Source organism: Sciurus vulgaris (assembly GCF_902686455.1).
Source record: "Sciurus vulgaris genome assembly, chromosome: 17".
Classification (NCBI taxonomy): Eukaryota; Metazoa; Chordata; class Mammalia; order Rodentia; family Sciuridae; genus Sciurus; species Sciurus vulgaris.
Genome location: NC_136478.1, coordinates 63,194,360 through 63,214,154, shown reverse-complemented (window position 1 = coordinate 63,214,154; position 19,795 = coordinate 63,194,360). Strand labels below are relative to the sequence as shown.

The 19,795-nt window shown below is 39.8% G+C and overlaps 1 protein-coding gene across 1 annotated transcript in view; it reads left to right on the top strand.

The window, feature by feature from the left end:
- The window catches only part of LOC306648537 (vomeronasal type-1 receptor 4-like), a gene marked incomplete at both ends in the record, with an annotated part of 89,248 nt that extends 79,494 nt beyond the window's left edge, over nucleotides 1-9,754 (top strand). The window contains one exon of the mRNA XM_079118722.1: nucleotides 9,260-9,754. Coding sequence (XP_078974848.1) covers nucleotides 9,260-9,754 — 495 coding nt within the window. The remainder of the gene's footprint in view (nucleotides 1-9,259) is intronic.
- Nucleotides 9,755-19,795: the final 10,041 nt, after the last annotated feature.

Sequence of the window (19,795 nt, the reverse complement as noted above, 5' to 3'; positions counted from 1 at the left end):
AGAAGATGGAAAGATCTTCCATGTTCTTGGATAGGCAGAATTAATATTGTCAAAATGGCCATACTACCTAAAGTGCTATACAAATTCAATGCAATTCCAATTAAAATCCCAATGACATACCTTACAGAAATAGAGCAAGCCATTATGAAATTCATCTGGAAGAATAAGAAACCCAGAATAGCTAAAGCAATCCTTAGCAGGTAGAGTGAAACAGGGGGTATTGCAATACCAAATCTTCAACTCTACTACAAAGCAATAGTAACAAAAAGGGCATGGTATTGGTACCAAAATAGAAAGGTAGATCAATGGAACTGAATAGAGGACACGGACACAAACCCAAATAAATACAATTTTCTCATACTAGACAAAGGTGCCAAAAATATGCAATGGGAAAACATAGCCTCTTCAACAAATGGTGCTGGGAGAATTGGAAATCCATATGCAACAGAATGAAACTAAATCCATATCTCTCACCATGCATGAAACTGAACTCAAAATGGATTAAGAACCTCGGAATCAGACCAGAGACCCTGCATATAGAAGAAAAAGTAGGTCCACATCTTCAACATGTCGGCTTAGGACCAGACTTCCTTAACAGGACTCCCATAACACAAGAAATAAAAGTGAGAATCAATAACTGGGATATATTCAAACTAAAAAGCTTTCTCTCAGCAAAGGAAACTATCAGCAATGTGAAGAAAGAGCCTGCAGAGTGGGAGAATATCTTTGCCAATCATACTTCAGATAGAGCACTAATCTCCACAATCTATAAAGTACTCAAAAAACTCTACTCCAAGAATACAAATATTCCAGTTGACAAATGGGCTAAGGAAATGAATAGACACTTCACAGAAGATCTACAAGCAATAAACAAACATATGGAAAAATGTCCAACATCTCTAGTAATAAGAGAAATGCAAATCAAAACCACCCTAAGATTCCATCTCACCCCAATTAGAATGGCGATTATCAAGAATACAAGCAACAACAGGTATTGGCGAGGATGTGGGGAGAAAGGTACACTCATACATTGCTGGTGGGGCTGCAAATTAGTGCAGCCACTCAGGAAAGCAGCGTGAAGATTCCTTAGAAAACTTGGAATGGAACCACCATTTGACCCAGCTATCCCACTCCTTGGCCTATACCCAAAGGACTTCAAATCAGCATACTACAGAGATACAGCCACATCAATGTTCATAGCTGCTCAATTCACAATAGCCAAATTGTGGAACCAACTTAGATGTCCTTCAATTGATGAACGGATAAAATAACTGTGGTATATACAATGGAATATTACTCAACCATAAAGAATGATAAAATTATGGTATTTGCAGGCAAATGGATGAAATTGTAGAATATCATGCTAAGTGAGATAAGCCAATCTCAAAAACCCAAAGGATGAATGATATCGCTAATAAGTGGATGATGACACATAATGGGGGGAGGTAAGTGTTAGTGTTAGGGTTAGAGTTAGGGTTAGGGAGGGGGGCAAGTATGGAGGAAGGAAGTACTGTATAAAGGGTAAAGAGGGGTGGGAGTGGTGGGGGGAAGGGAAAAAATAACAGAATGAATCAAACAACATTACTCTATGTAAATTTATGATTACACAAATGGTATGCCTTTACGCCATGTACATACAGAGAAACAACATGTATCAAATTTGTTTACAATAAAAAAAAGAATACAATATAAAAAAGAGAAAAAGAACTCAGCCTGGCAAGAAAAGTCTAACTCCTTTGAAAAAGACCCACAGATCCACTGCCATCAGGACTTCACAGAACTTCCAGCCTCACTTCTTCTCCTCTCAGTCCACTTTACAATGTTCTCATCTACTATTTTTCTTTCATTTTCTGGCTCTGGACAGAGAACCCAGGGATGCTCTACCACTGAGTCCTTTGTATTTTTTTATTTTAAGAAACAGTTTTACTAGGTTGTTCAGGCTGGCCTCCAAAAGGGATCCTCCTTTCTCAGTCTCTGAGTAGCTGAAATTACAGACTCATGTTGCCTGGCTTCGCCTTACTTCTAACTAAACAGGATCTTCTTTACATTATATCTTTCCTTCTTTCTTGATAAGATTTCACAATAAAAATTCCTTCATCTCTGTGTCTGGCCTCTCCCTGAACAACTTGGGTACAATCAAAAGCAGCAGGGAACTGAAGTCTGTGCTAGCAAACAGCAGGGGACATCAGGTTAGAGTCTGTTCTGGGAAGAAAAGATGCTTCACTTATTACAGTGAAGGAGATTTTTAAAGAGTGAGAAGAGAGAGGAAAATAGAAAGCAGATTGTCTCACAAATGTTAAACTGAGCAGAAGCTCAAACAAACTCGCTCCATCATTCACATAACATCAGTAACAAAAAATAGAATTCTGTTTAAATGCTGTGCAGATGAAACATTGCTCTGGTGTCTTATGGTGGGATTGGAGGAAAGATAACTGGAAGCCATGACAGCCCATAATCTGGCATTCACAGTCTTGGAGACAAGCACAACTTAATAGATGGCAAAAAGTACTGTGAAATGCACACACAACAGGTGACTATTTGAGTGAATGAATGAAACTGAGTGGAGCCATAAGTGTTTTGCTTGTGTGTGCATTTCAAGTGTAAGTGAAGATATGAGGTAACTGTGACATGGGAAGGCCTGGCTGCTTAAGCATTGATTGTATAGGAGAGTGTACACCTTAATTTTGGGTGTTTGTGTCTGTGTGTGCGTAAAAGGATCTGATGAGCCATATGACTCTACAAATTGACTTGCAAATAGAGTATGCCCTGTATGAACTTAACAGTCCCATAGTATTATTTGTAGGTTGTGGGGGAAATGTGTAATCAATTTAGTACGATGATGTGCTAATGAGTTTAATACAGTCATAGGATAAAGTCACCATTTCTTTAAATCTTGCTCTGCCTCTATCTGGAACTTCCATGTTCTAGACATACTCACATGATTCCACTGCTGCCTGGGTCCTGTCAGTGCCAAACAAAATGCAGATTGTCAGGAAAACATGCTCACTTTGCTGTAAGAGATGTTTTAGCAGAGACACAGAGGAGGACTGAAGTGAAAAATCAGTTTTTGCCTCATGAGTTCAGATCTTTGCCTGTACCCACTGGGCAGTGGCCTTCAGGCCCTTGAAATATGATGCCTGAAGGGAGTGATTGTGTTTGCCTGGGCCTTGGCCACCAGACACACTAATCCTGTGAGCTGCTGGCTTTGGGGTTCTGTAGTAAACACCCAGGATCAGTAAAATCTGAGGTTAATCCACTCCCTGGACAGTGTGTGACAGGCTCTAAGAGCAGAAATGGGCACCAAGGCCTAGCTGACCTGCCCTGGTTGACAGGGTCCAGGAGTTTTGTTTCATATGGTGGGGAAGCTGTGCATCTGTGTCCCCACAGGTAGGATGGTGGGGAAGGTCCACATTGAGAGTCTCTCCTTTACTCTGCCTATCAGCTTCTACCCTGAGCTGAGTGTTACCTACATCCCTTCCCTGCAGTGAACCAGAACAAGGAACCTAACTGATTTCTATGAGTTTCAAGAAGTTACTAAACTTTAGGGTTATTTATTGAAACCCCAGATGTACTAGTGGATCAGTAGTGATTCTGTGTGGCCTGTGTCCCTCAAACCTTTCAATGGATACAAGATGGAAGACAGCACTGCAGAAACAAAGGACTGAGTTTTGAACATTACATTTTGTATTCCTTCAGTAATTACTTGACCAATGAATGTGCTTTATTTCTCAGCAGACACAGTGTAGGTGATTCTGATAGCCACCCTGTTGAGTTGAGGCTACATAAAAATGATAGATTTTGCTAGTTGATCCACCTAATGCTGCTTCTTTTATTCATCAGGGACTGTTAGTAATACCTGTCTGCTGGAGACAGTGTTCTGTTAAGATTTCTACCACTGCTAAGCAATATATGTAAAGTCATTTTCCTAGAATGTTCCCATATCCTCATTTACAATATAATTTACATTCTGTTATAGAAATGAATACAATGACATCTAATGTAAACTTTAACTCTTTTATTCCCACCTCATTAGACATCCTTAACAGATGTTTTGAGTGATTCTATATTTTGTTTTTGTTTTTGCTGAATATTTTAAAAGAATACCACTTTGGGATATGAAAATTAAAAATGAACATATTTGTTGATAATTCTTCTTTTTCCTTTCTTAAAATAATTAATTGACATGCCAACAATGTGATAAAGCTAGTAAGTCAGGTAAGCATAACCAGGGCATTCTAAAAATATAATGGAGTATAGATGCCTTTTGTGAAATATGCACAGAAGCAGTCCAATACACTCATATATCATTGGTGGGACCGCCTATTGGTGCAATCATTCCAGAAACATTTTTATGAGATTCCTGAAGAAAACTAGGAAAGGAACCACATTTTACCCATTTAGTCCACTTCTTGGCATGTATCCAAGTGGTTTAAAATCATCATACTACAGTACTGCAACACAAAGTTTAAAACAGCTCAGTTAACAATAGATAAGTTTTGGAAGCAACCTAGGGTCCTCAACAGAGGAGAGAATAAAGAAAACAAGGCTTATATACACACAATGGAGTGTGTCTCAGACACAAAGAATGACTTTATGACATTTGCTAGTAAACGGATGAATGGATCTGGAGACTATCATGCTAAGCAAATTATGACAATCCCCCAAACCAAAGGTCAAAGGTTTTATCTGCTAAGTGGAAGATAATCCACAATAAGGGTGGGGGGCAAAGAAAGGATCGAAGTTCAATGGAGAAGATGAAGGGAATGAAGAGTAGGGAGGGTGATTGGAAAAGGAGGAACAGTTAAATGAATCTGACATGAATTTCCTGTGTACATATAGGAATATACCACAGGGAAGCTCACCATCCTGTACATTCAAAGGAAATTGATTTAAAAAAATCTGTGAAAACAGTAAAAAAAAAATCAGTACAGGAAAGGTAGCAGTGGGTGGGAGAGGAAAAGGGAATGAGAGGTACTTGGGACTGAATAGAACAAAATATATTCCATGGTTTTATAATTATGTCAAACTGGATTCTACTTTCATGAATAACTGAAGAGAACCAATTGAAAAAAATCTGCCTAGGGAAATTTTGAAAATAGGTAATTACAAAAGAGAACACAGGATTGGAGAGAGTTCTCTGGCACTATTATAGACATGCCACAAAAGAGTGTGTTTACCTGATTTCAGCAAAACCCAGAGAGCAGCTTCTTGCTGAGCACTTGAAGCCCACAGTCAAAACCACCAGCAAGCATGTCAGCCCTCATTATGAGAAAGTGGGAAACAGCTCCTCTGGAAATCATAAGCCTTCCACCCTGTGCAACTGCAGACCCAGCATGAACCTGCACATTTAGGGTGGGCTGAACAGGAATGTGCTTGGCACAGAGGCCCAGTCTTCCCCTAAGGGCTATGAGTCATGGCCAGTGACTGGAACCATATTTACTTCTCATGTTTTGGGTCCACACTTACTGCCGCTTCTCACCCCAGAGCTGCCTGTTACTGCTGCTTAGAATCAACAGGCAGCCTGCTCTGCTGCCCTGGATTAGGAGGAGAGGGATGATTAGAGATTCCTCTGTCCATCCTTTTCCCCTCAGTGAAATAAATCTCTTTGAGCTTTCTGAAAACCCCTGGATCCAGGGACCCTAGCCAGAAAATAAAAAGGTGGGTACATTCCCCTCCAGACTGAGAATTTACAGACATTTAATAGGATGAAAAACTGGAAAGGGCAGGAATCTGGGTGTCTGCCATGAAAGGCTGTGCACAGGGCTTCAGAGCAATTCAGTGCCAGAAGAGTGGGAGATGAGTGAGACAAACTCAGCTGAGGCATTAAGGAGAGTGGGGACTCAAGGCCCATCTTTCCAGAGGATGGGCTCTTATAATGTCCCTCTCTTCCTGATAGCTGGTCAGCTCTCTTGTGTCTCCTCCACAACATGAAAATGTCATGACAGGTGTTGATCTAATGCTGCAGGTCATCACCCAAAGGTTGGTTCTCAGGCAATCAGGAGAGCAGCCTGCTTGCGAAGGAGTTGTGTGGTCATGTAGTTACCACAGTAGTGCTGGTCTATATGTCTTGTTTCTAGTGTCAGTGACCGTGGTCCGGCAAGTTCCTGAGAATTTTCAGTCCATTGACAATATAGGCGGGAGTGTCACTCTAGAACAAGGGGCACTGGAACATAGGATGAAATGCCCCCCAGGGGTCCAGATCATCCTCCCCACATGGTCCCTGTGACTGACTGTAGGGAGCCCACTTACTCCAGGTACTCCTTGTATTACATCTTCTCCTGCAGGTTTGAAGGTTGGAGTTGACCCTGTGGATTGCATACATGCATGCTGGATGTCTTGCTGTCGCTCTGCCAGCTGCTGTTTATGATCCACTAATGTCTTCTCTAACTCTGTCACTTGAATCAGCTGCTGATAAACCACAGAGCACAGGAGCTTCATAGAGTCATGTTTAAATGTCTCATCTTTGAGCATCTACAAGCTGTGGTAGCTCCTGCAAGACTCCATGAAAAACAATGGATAAGGTCTTTCTGCATATCTGCCTGGGAGCTGTTTTCAACATGCCCCGCTCCTCAACACTGAAACCCAGGTCCTTTCAAACATTGGGAACGGTTCCCTGTGCATAAGTCTTCACCTGCTGATGCCTCCACTCAGTGCCTCTCAGTAGATGCTCTAAGTAACCAATGCTGTGGACTCTCTGACTGAGTCTTTCCTTCCTAGTGAATATCTCCATCACAAAGGGATGATGTGATGACAACATAAGATGTCACAATCAGGAGCACTTCTCCTGGGTGTGGTCTTCACTCATTTTACCCTTGCCTGCCTGGAGATGTGGCCACAGGGCCACTGCATAGACCTACATCCAGGTCTCAGCCTTTTCCAAAAGAGAATGGGAATGGAGGAGGAGGGAAAATAAAGCATAACTGGTAAGATTTGGGGTCCAGAAGTCAGGAAAACCTGGAGTCAAGTGAGATGCAGAGAACCTTTGAAACTTCCTCATAGGTCACACCTCACTATTTCCTGATCCTTCCATAGGAGACCCTGTCAGCCTCCAGGGATCATGGAAAAGCAACAGCCTCTTCAAAATGTCTCAACACTTATTTTGAAGTTACTAACAAGGAACTCATAATTGCCATAGTCATTAGCAAGTGTGGAGAATGTTCTTCAGCAATGTCCTGGGCTCCCCAGGCCTGCAGTGTCATTGCCTCTACAGGTGAAGTGACAATTGCAGTCCTGAGGGGAAGTGAGGTCACAGGAGCACCATCTTTATCTCAGGTGCAGCTGCCTTCCTTTCTCCATGCTGGCTGTCCAGACCTCAGGTAAGCCCATCTCCTTGCACAGAAGAAGCATAGTGAATATTTTCAATTTTATTCTTTTATTTCAGCAGTCAATAAGGAAAGGTAGTCTAAGTATATAATCATGTCTGCAGAGGTATTCTGGGGTAGGAACAGATTCAGTGGAAATGTAGAGAAGTTGAAAAATAATTCCTTCACTGTGAGCTCAGTACTAAAAGGAGAAGTGTCCATGACCTGATGCCAGTTCCTCATAAGTCCTAAAATTATTTATGAAAATCATCACTGAGGATGTTTATAGGTGAAAAAATCATCAATATTAAATTCTGATTTGGAAGGGGATTAAGGACTGCAGTTAGCAACAAACCTGCTCTTAAATGGCTGTAATTCCTTCATGCCTATAGTTAAGATGTGGATGGAACTGAGGCTCACCTCATCCTCCACAGAAACCAGGACTGGGACAGTTTGTGGAATAAAAGATATTCTTTGTCAACTCTGCACTACAGTTTACATAGGGGAGACAGGAATCCTGTCTCCTCTGAATCCCTGTGCTGTGCTGGCTATGGCAAGACTGTCCTCCCTGCTGGACAAAGAAGAGAAGGTAAGAATATAATGATGATAACTGGACCATGGTTCCCAGCACCAAAATAATCTTAAAATTTAACTAATTTAGTAAGATTCCAACATTACTCACAAATTCAGGAATTTTTCCTTTTTATTTCAAATAATTCAATGCAGCAGAATTCGCATCCTCCAGTTTCTATTGATATATCATTTGTATTGAAATGCTCTCCATAAATCCTGCTAAATTACTGGAGGTTTCACCAATGTATCTATCAATGCATGGAATATTGTAGCCTATAATAAGCTAATTTGTCATTTATTACTGTTCCATGTTGCATTGTTTAGGAACAAAGTAATATTTTTGAATAATTCACTTATAGATTCCTTGAATATTTAATTCCTGGAATGACAGTGTGAGAAATAGAAAATTCAATGGTCCAGTTTCAGAATACAGTATTAAACCTTAAAAGTAAAGGGAATTGGAATTTAAGAAAGGCATCTGGCAGGAAAGCAGAGTGAAAAGCAGAAAAAAAGAGTCCAGAAATTTATGTAAAACTTGATGTTTCTGTGCTGTTTAATACACATATTCTTTCCTAAAACTACAGAAATATTTTTTTCTTACTGTAAAAATGTCATTGCTTATCTTTAAATTTAGGTCAGAAATCCACTGAGAGTTAATTTGTTGTATGGTGTTGTTGGTGATTGAGATATTTTTTCAATGTTACTAGTAAATATCAATTCACTCTGAAACATTAAATGCTATATTCTTTCTATGCAGTTGCTCTCACTTGTCATTGCTCCTCCCAGGTTAACATCATCTGATAAAATGGGCTTATTTTTTTAATAAGACCTACTGTTAATTCTACCCAGCAACATGTGAATCCTAAGGTTTGCAATTCCACAGGCACATGCAAGGGAAGTCACTCTTGGTGTCAAAATTATTTGAAGATGTGGATCTCAGTATGTTTGCCAGGCTTTATTCAAACTCCTAGGCTCCAGAGATTCTCTTTCCTCAGCCACACAGGTAGCAGGTAGGTAGAGGCACGCACCATAGTGCTTGGGTACTGCTATTGTTAATGAGTCAATTTGCTCACAGGAAAGACTGCTGCCATAATGTAAAGGACAATGTGCTGAATGACAGAATGGCCTCCAGGAATGTGGCAATAGGACTGATGCTCTTATCAGAGGTTGCTGTTGGAACACTGGGAAATTTCTGTCTGCTCTATCATCATTTAGTCCTTTCCTGCAGTGAGAGCACATTGAGATCCACAGATGTAATCCTCAGGCACCTGATGATAGCCAACCTGCTGGTCATTCTCACTAGGGGAATTCCCCAGACAATGACAGCATTTGGGTGAAAATAGTTCCTTAGTGATTTTGGGTGCAAACTCATTTTGTATATTCAGAGAGTGGGCAAAAGTATTTCCATTGTCATCACCTGCCTCTTGAGCATCTTCCAGAACATCACCATCAGCCCCAAGAACTCCTGTTGGAAGGATCTCAAAAGAAAAGCTCCAAGGTACATCAGCTTCTCAATTTCTCTTTGCTGGATCCTGTACATGGTGGTAAATTCCATTTTTCCTCTCTATGTGCTCGGCAAATGGAGTACTAAAAACATATCAAACATAAGAGATCATGGATACTGTTCACACATGGACCATGACAAAATCACAGACTCATTATATACAGCACTAATTGTATTCCCTGAAGTTGTATTTTCCATGCTCATGATCTGGTCCAGTGGCTCCATGATCCTCATTCTGCATAGGCACAAGCAATGGGTTCAGCACATTCACAGCATTAAAGTTTCCTCCAGAACATCTCCTGAATCCAGAGCCACCCAGAGAATCATTGTCCTGGTGTGCACCTTTGTGACTTTCCACACACTCTCCTCCCTATGACATCTATATATTGCTCTACATTCCAACCCCATTCAGTGGGTGGTGAACATCAATGACCTAATTTCACTGTGTTTTCACACTGTCAGCCCCTTTGTTCTCCAGAGCCATGAATCCACCATATCCTCTCTCTCCAGGCTCTGCTTTGTCTGCATACAAAATACAAAATCCTGCTGTGTGCTGTGGAAAACACCTAAAATCCTGGGAGATCAAGAGAGGAGGATGTTAAGTAGAAGGACAGTCTCAACAACTTAGACTCTGTCTCAAAAATAAAGAACAATAGAAACTGGAGATGAAGCTGTGGTGCAAAGTATTCCTAGGCTAAATCACCAGGTTCAAAATATTATTTAAAAGTAGCCTAATTATATCATAAATATATGTTTTCTGTTTTTGCACAAATGTTTAAGTGTTACATTGTTCTTCACACTCACATCATCAATAGAGAAAGGATGACAAAAATTACTTCACTTTCTAACCCTAAAAGGTACTGTAGTCGACCTCAGCTGGATGACTGGATCCCACATGGTCATGGTAGAGGGGAACAGAACTGGTGGTCCTCACCCTATGCGGAGCATCCTGTAGAGTGCTGTGCCAGCTCATGTTGTTGGAGGCAGATGGAATGATTAGTTCCAAGTCCTTAAAGTCATTTGCATCACCAAGGTGGACCAAGAGCTGCACTCCTAGAATGTTCGCCTGAAGTAAATGCAGTGAAGAAATGGTTGGTGGACATTGTTGGAGGATAATTACCCTTAGATTATCAGTAAGTTTATAACATCCAGTAAGGTTTTGTTCAGTACTACAATTTGTTAGATAGTGGTGAAAACAGAGCTTGGGGAGTCAGACTTGGCATCCACTCCTGGAATAAGGAAGAGAATTGTTTTCAGAAAAACAAAGTAATGATGATATCTCTCTCAGGGGCTAGAAACAACGTAGGTTTACTCAGCATTTTCCTTGAAAGGTTTGTTTCGGTGTGTGCAGGAATTCTCTGGAGTGATACGAACTCCTTTCCTGTGCAGAGTCCACCAGGTCCACTCCACAACACACAGACTGCAGTTGGTGGGAGAAAGGGAAGAGGGTGGGAGCACAATCTTCCTGCTGCCTTCTGTGCCACAAGCAAGGAAGTGCTGGATTTCTCATCTAGGAATCACACATCTTTAGCTAAAATCTCTGCAACAGTAGCAATATAGTCTTACACTCTCATATTTTGTTAAAATATCAACATATGTCTTTCAATACACAGATGTATGGTCACTCATTACACACTCTTTATTCCCCCTGTTCTGGTTATTGAACCCAGAGGCACTGAACCACACACCCACATCACTAATTCATATATATATATTTATATATATATTAATATTTTATATATAAAATACATATATTTTAATTTTGACAAACTGTCTTGCTGAGCTGGTTAAGGACTTGCTAACTTGCTCAGGTTGGTTATGAACATGTGATCCTTCTGAGTCAGCTTTCCTAGCTTCTGGGATTATGTGAGTAAACACCACTCCTGGCCTCATCTACAAACTTAAAAAGTAGCTCTTACTACTATATAAATCAAAATCATACATGAGGCTCAGTTTTATTCTTATGAGAGCCAATAAATCTATAAACATAATGTTGGTGTTGCAGGTAGGAACATGGGAAAGATCAGAGCAGTTCCCATAGGTGAAGTACTGGGCTCTGAGTAGGACTGTTGGGATGAAAGTCCAATGGGGTTCATTTACTTTCACCTCAGGGTAACCTTCCACATCCTCCCAGGGCATGCAGCCACTGCTGTCCTGGAGCAGGTTTAGGGCTCCAGGACTGTTTCCTTCTGGGTGGTGCTTAACTGTCTTATTAAGAAAGTGGCCATTTATAGCATCAACTGGGCGTTTTTATCACAAATGTGGGTGGAGTGCTGTTCAATCCTCTTATTCATCTATTCATGCCCTAATGAGGTTGTTCTTCTTTAGTTGCTTAGTTTTCTAAATGATACTGCTTATAAAATAGTGACTGCACCGTGCAATTCCAAGGTAATATACACTTGGTTTTTATGCATTATATAACTTTACATTAATAATTTATTTTTCTAAAAGCATTCTGTATTTAACAAATGTTTGATCTCATAGTACAGAGTCCTAATACACCCTGCTCCTAGCACACAGTCCCTATAACTGTAACATATTGATAACATATTGATAAGATTTACAGCTATCACAATGTGTGACACAAAATGTATTTTTAATTGAAGTTCCTTGTTTACTTTGGAGTTCATGATTTTTTGTACCAGCATAGAGAATGGAAAGTCAATAAGGTTATGGGTTCAAATTTACTATATCCTACTGAATTTTCAGCACCTTAGAGATCCCCTGGGCAGTACCTACCATCCCTTCTCCTCTTCATGTCATCTAACAGACTCTGACTTTCATGGTCTGTCTATAATAGACTAAAGATAAAAGCTCTTCAATGTGCAGCCTTTCAGACTATCTTTTTTCATTTAGGATTATACTTTTTTAGGTTCCTCAAATGTGTTTTCCTGACTTGATAGCTCATTGATCCTCACTGCTAAATGATATCCCATCCTCTTGACAGCCACAGCTCTTCACTCCACGCTCCTGTTGAGGACCACCTGACAGCTTCCCTTGTTAGGACATTATGATAGAGCTCCTATAAACACTGATGCACATTTCTCTCTCTGGGTGTAACTGTCAACTTCATATCAATAGAGTGAGTGGCATTTCTGAAAGAGGGTGAAACCTGTGATGGAGGATTCAAAATTTGCCAGAGAAAGAAACAATACGTCTTCTTCAACTTCTCTAGGCAGATTTCTTGTTGTTTTGCAAAACTAGGGCTACATTTTGAAAATATGACTTTTGAATGATATCTATACCTACACATTGTTTCTGTACACCCCACAATTCATATAATGAAATCTTATGTGTCACTGCTCAGTGTACAGCAGGATGTGACCTGATCTGTATTTAGGTGAGTACAAAGGTGATCAGAAACCTGAGGATGGCATGAGACTGGTGGTGAGAATCCTCTTCCTTGTGGGCTAGTGACCTACATCTAGACATCTGTGTCTCTGTGATGGAGACACAAAGGTAAAGTACTGGAGGAATGCAAACACAGAGGTAAACCATGAGTCTAATATTTTTTTACTACTCTAACTTGTTTTCTTACTGTGTTTGTTACAGAACAAAAATGGATTAACACACTGTCCTCACTTTCCTCCATTTATGTGAATTTCTTCAACACTGATAAATATCTGTGCACATACAGATGACTTCAACCCAGGTCCAATTACCTCCATGGCAATCTTTCAAGATTTCAGCCACAAACCTTTTATGGCATCAAACACCAAGACCCCATCTCCTCCTCTACACCTGCACTTTTCCTCTGGGACCTCCACCCTAAGCAGCCCCCTGTCTTCCAACTTGACTACATTGCCAAGAGGTCCCATTATGTCTCCCTGTCCTATTATCCTCTGCACACAGGTCATGGGTTCCATCCCCAACCTCTGCTATTATCTTATAACACTACCAATGCCCCAGACATCATATCATCAATAGATATTAGACATTAATACACACACACAGACACTAACACACACAATTTAAATTTCTGTCTTGACTTTTGAGTTCCTGGCTAGAATATGGTCATTTCCTTTTCTTGACCAATTGATTATTTCCACATTAAAGCAGCATCTCTAACTGGGCTCTCATGCACATGGTTACTAAGCACCTGACCAAATTTCCCAAGGACTAGGTCCAGACAACTAGGGAGAGTCTGTCAAAACCAGAACCCAAGAAATTGTTCAGACCAGTCACTGCACAGAGTGCCTGGTGGCCCTGACAAACCTCACCTTGTTACCCTACTCAGGTCATCCCCACTGGCTCTTACCTGGTCTATAAGAGCTACTATTTGGTGACTCACCTGCACCCTCTTATCCTTTGTAGCTAAGAGTAGTGAAAATTCCTGCTGTTATCTGTCCACATGTCAGTGTGTTTGGCTTTCCATCAAAATAAGCTTTAATTCAAGGAACACCTGTGCACTTCCTCCACTGTGTCCTGTAACACCTGTGGACATTAGCTGCACTGGAACTTTTCCAACCCCTGCCATTCAGGCACTTGAACTCATGGTCTCCAACCCAACCATGCCCTTTGTCCCCAGGACAGCTGCACCTTTATGAACTAGAAACCCAACTGTGTCACCCCCTTAATTTTTATGTACACTTTGCCATTCACACCCTTAAACTCCCCAGTGCACCTTAGACACACCACCCTCTCCCCCTCCACCATTTCCCTGTTACTGTACTCTCTGCAGCATCCACCCACAGGCCCCCAGCCCCTCATCTGACACACAGACCTCCATGTGTGCTCAGTGTCCCTCGTTCTTGATCACAAACACCCTCAGAGTACCTGCACACTCATCAACTCTCTTATCACACCCCACAACATCAAACAACAGAACCTGTCTAAATGCTGCAGTGTGCTGCTCTCCTGGTTGGTGTGACTGGCTGGGAAGAATGGAAAGGGCACAGTGACCACCCTCTTGTGACATTCACTGGCCTGGAGAAAATATCACAGTGGTCCACCCCATTCTTTATACATAGCCCTTGCTGCTCTGCCACTGAGGCTTATTTTAAAATGGACTTTTTTATTTTCTTCTTGTCCTTTCCCCTCACCCTAACCTCAGGAAACAGGATGAACTTTTCCCACACTAAAAGTTATCTGTTCTTGAGGACAAACCCACAATGGAAAACAAATACTTCAGACTTCACAGGTAGGCCAGAAGATCTACGGAATGCCTATCTCCCACATTAATGAGTAAGTCTCACCTGCATACACACAGGGAGCCCTTGGATTAATCACTTCCTTAAGAACTTCCTGTTCCCCATTAAGGGCAGAATCCCACTCTCTGGGAGAGGAGTGCCCTGGAGTGCCCTGTGCTTGTTTTTGGCTAGTAAAATAATAAGACTACTCTTTTCTATTTCTCAAATAATTTCCTCATTATTGCATTGGCATCAGTGACTTAGATTAAAATTTTGGCAACAATAAGAACATACACACACACACACACACACACACACACACGAGTCGGATGCACATAGAGAAGATGAATTTGTCAGTGATTCACAGAGTGGAACAGGACAGTTGTGTTAGTGACTGCATTGCCAGTGTGAAGGTGAGAGTATGGGAATGAGTGTGCAGGCACATATGTAAGTGTGGTTGAGTATGAGTGTGTACACTGTGTGATGAAATACAGATAAGAGGTGTGAATGCAGGGGTTGTGTGTTTGTGGGTTGCTGTCATTCATCTGGCTCTATTCCTTCACTTGCAGATAGAATACACAGCAAGGAATCAGCAAACAGCGAAGGGATGTTCGCAAATCAAAGGGGGAAATTTGTCATCAAGAAAATACAGAACAGTGCAAATGAATCTGGTGAATGCACCAAATTCACAGTTTATGGAAACTATCTCTGCCCCATAGTGACTCCACCAAGTGCTAGGTATACCCACATGATCCCACTGTTGCCTCTCAAAAGGCATAAAACTTGAAAGGTGAATAGATAGTGGACATAGGTGAATTTTGCAAGAGGCAAAGGATTGATTATTGACTATCACATTTTACATTACTGACTTATTACATAATCCTACATACACATTTAAATTTTTAAGGAGTTTATATAGTTGCCTTGTAGAATCCTCAAAACAGCAACTTAAGTATGCATTTCTTAGTGGGAATTTGGATTTCAGCTAATATGGATAAGTGTGCTGGTATAGAATGTCCCTATGCACAATCCCCCTCTGAATACAAAGTACAGCTGCCAGAAAGAGTCAGAGTGACATCCATGGAAATAGGAGTAGGAATGGTCCACAGAGCTCAGGCTATAATTAGAATCTTGGGCATGCTCCATCTTCTTTACCATTATCTCTTCCATGACTGCACTGAACACATGCTGAGGCCCTGCTAAGGTTGAATATGTGATGTCCCCCAAAGGCTCATGGGTGAGACAATGCAAGCTGTTGAGAGGTGAAATGACAGATCATGAATTATAACCTGCCAGTGGATTAATACACTTTAACAAATTAACTCGGCAGTAAGTATACACAGGTAGGGTGTTGCTGGAAGACATAAGTCAATGGAGGTGTGCCTTTTGGGTGAGCAGAGTGCTCTCCCCTCTCTCTCTATCACCTTCCTGGCTGTGATGTCCTGAGCTGCCTTCCTCTGTCACACACTCCTGCCATGTTGTTCTGCCTCACATAGGGCCCAGAATGGTAGAGGTGGCTGATGAAGGACCTACCCTCTGAAATTGGGAACCAAAATAAACTTTTCCTTCTCTAAGTTGTTCTCCTTGGTCTTTTCATTACAGTGATGCAAAGATGACTAAACCAGGCCCATAGGACTGATCATGAAATATGTAAGTGTAGCCACGTCATGCTTGTTCTCTTCAAAGGTGGCTTCAAAACATTTAAATTTTAGGTTAAAGCATGTCTCAGAGATTTGGGAATCAATTTTAATTGTATCCTCACGGGTTGGCAGACTATGTTCACTGACTACTACTTCTTCAGTGTCTAGACATTTCCATAATGCCCAAGAACTCTATGTGGGCTGAACGCAAAAGAAGATCCCAGATACACTGGGTTTCCAATGGTCTTCTCTCCATCCATGTATATGCTGGCAAATCACCTTTTCCCTATATATATATAGTTGTCCAGAGCAGCAGGAAAATTCTCACAATTTTTTAAAACAAGAAAACAATCTTGATATTTTTGAAGAGTATGATGAAATCACACTTCATGACATGTATTATTACTGTTTTTCTTCTGTGACTTGTGTTTGGGTTCTCATCTAGACACTGGCTGTGCTTATTTCCCCCCTGTGCAGACAGTCTTCCCAGAAGAACATTTCCCCAGCTAACTTTTTGAGATTCATAATTTTAAAATGACACAAACATGCCAAAGTATTAAATACAGAGCTAAGTGGAATTTCACAAATGAAATGAACTTGATTGTGCAAAAATTGATCAAAAACAGAATATTTTCAGCTATTCAAATGAGTCCTTGTGTCTTCCCTAAGTCAACAGCCCCCAAATGAGATTCCTCCTGGGTTATTTGTAAGAGTGATATTTTGGGGACTTATCTTCTTACTGCTCTTCTAAGAGAAATGCTTATAGCACAGTTTCTACATGAAACAAACAGAAAGATACTGATTATACAATCTAATGTTCAACCTCAAGGCCCTAGAAAAAGAACAAACAAATATCAAAATCAGTAGAAGCAGAAAGTTATAAAAGCCAAAAGCAAAATTAATGAAATTGACAATAATAAATGAATCAATGAATAAATGCAACAAAGAGTGTTTCTTTCTGAAGATAAACTAAACAATAAACCCTTAGCAAAATAAATCAAAAGAAAGAGAAAAAAGGACCCATGTTAACAAATTTAGAGCTGAAAAAGGAGGTGTCACTACAGCCAAGACCAACTGCTGGGAATCATTAGAAATTATTTGAAAATTTACACTGTAATAAGTTAGAAATTCTTGAAGACACTCAAATTTCTAAAGACATATTACCTATCCAAATTTTACCAAGATGATATAGAAAACAAAAACACACCAATATCAGGCAATGAAACTGAGGCAGCAATTAAAAGCCTTGAAAAAAAAAAAAGCCAAGACCTTTTGGATTCTAGTTGATTTCAACAATATTTAAAGAAAAATTAATGCCATCCATTCTCAAATAATTCTATTAAATAGTAAGTGAGAAAAAGATGCTAAATTCATTCTAGGAAGCCAGTATCATGCTGATACAGAACCAGAAAAAATATATATATAAAAAAAACCTGCCTCGGATCAATATTCCTGAAGAATGCATATGAAAACCTTTTAAGTAAAATATTGATAAACAACACTCACAAACAGGTTAAGAAGGTAGTGCACCATGGTCAAGTGGGTTTCATCCTAGCAATGCAATATGGGTTCAACATAAAGAATTGATAAATGTAATTCACCTCATAAATAGACATAAGAATAAGAAAGACAAGGTCATCTCAATAGATGTGGATAAGGCATTTGACCATGTCCAGAACCCATGCAGGTGTCAAACAATAGAGTGACTAGGGACTGAGAGAAGGAACTTACAGCAACATTGTAAATGCCACATATGGTGAACCCAGGGCATCATATACTGAGAGGAGAAAAACTAAAAGCATTTCTTCTAAAAAGAAGATCAAGTTGGGGCTGGAGTTTTGGATCAGTGTTAGAGCACTTGCCTAGCATGCATGAAGCACTGGGTTTGATTCTCAGTACCACATATAAATAAATTAATAAAATAAATGTCTTTTAACAACTAACAAAATATTGGGGCAAAAAAGAGGATCAAGTCCCGGATGTTCACTCTCAGCAAAACTATTCGATATTATAGCCCTGGAGAAGTAAAGTGAAGGGACAAAAATATGCCTAAAATAATCAAATTACCTGTCTCATATTAATATCATATTGAACTTAGAACAAACATACACACACAGAAACTACCTCTAGAGCTGACAATATTTAGTAATGTATCAGGATATCAAATCAACATTTATAAATCAATAATTTTCCTATATGTCATCTATGAATCTGCTGAGAAAGAAATTAGAAAATCTGTCCCATTCACAATTAATACCAAAAATAGAATAAATGGGAATAAATGTAACACAGGAGGTTAAGGATTTGACAATAAAAAATATAGAACAAACAAGAAAAATAATGAAGCAGAACAAAGAGGATGGAAACACCTCCCATGTTCCTGCATTGACAGAATTAATATTATAAAACAGGGTAACCAACAATCCTACAGATTCAATTCAATACCTATCAAGATATCAATAGTATTCCCTACACAATGAGAAATGGACAGAAAACTTTCCCTGTAGAAATGAGATAGAAATCAACCTTCAGGAAAACATATACTACCACAAATAGAAAAGATCAGAAGAGAAACTCTCTAAGATATTTCATAATCAATACATAAAATAGAGAATATGAAAAGCTGCAAGAAAAAACATCAGGACCTATTTAGAATTATAAAAGATTCATTTCTTTCTTCTCAACTCATGGCCTGATATGAAGAAGAGTCTGGAATGAGATGTTACAGGAACTGAAAGAAAAAAAAATTGCCGGGAAATTGTGCTATATCCATCAATGCTATTTCAAAATCAGCGGGGGAAAATACATTTGATGACAAGGATAATCTTAAAGAGAACAGGACCCCAAGCCAAACTACAAAGAATACTCAAAGAAAAGTTGCGCACAGAGTAACCCTAAAATGAACCCATAGTTCTCAAGTCATTGAAGCTCCCTAGAAGACTAATGGACTAAGTGAAAACCAAAACAGAACTAAATATGTGAAATAAATCAAAATGACAGGAAATGACAATCACATTAGTACACCAACTTGAAAGTAAATGTTCTCAACTCCCTAATTAAAAGACATAGAATAGCAGAATGAATAAAAAGAAAGATCAGACTATGTGGTTCTGTCAAGAGGCACATCTTACAGGCAAAGTCACCCATGTGCTGAGGGTAAATGGATGAAAAAACACATTTCACACAAATTGATTGTGAAAACATGTAGATATAGCTACTTCCAAAAGTGACAAAGCAGATTTCAAGTAAAAATTAATCAGAAGACACACATAAGGACACTACATTCTAAAGGAACAATTCAACAGGAAGAAATAACAATATGCAAGTGTGTATGACTCAAATGTCAGGGCACATTTAAAAAATAGTTCTTGACACCAAATTCCTGAGAGACCTCAATAGAATTACACCAAGTGATTTCAACACACCCTTATCTCCAATGGACAGGTCATCCAAACATAAAATCAATGAAGATGTTACCAACATAAATCATACAATAAATCAAATGGACCTAAAAGACATTTAGAATATTTCACTTGAAAATAGGTGTGTTTTCCTCCCTTCTGGGAGCTCAAGTATCCTTTTGTAAAACAAAACACATTCTAGGTACAGTGTGTGTCATGGCAAATACAAAACAACTAATATAATCTC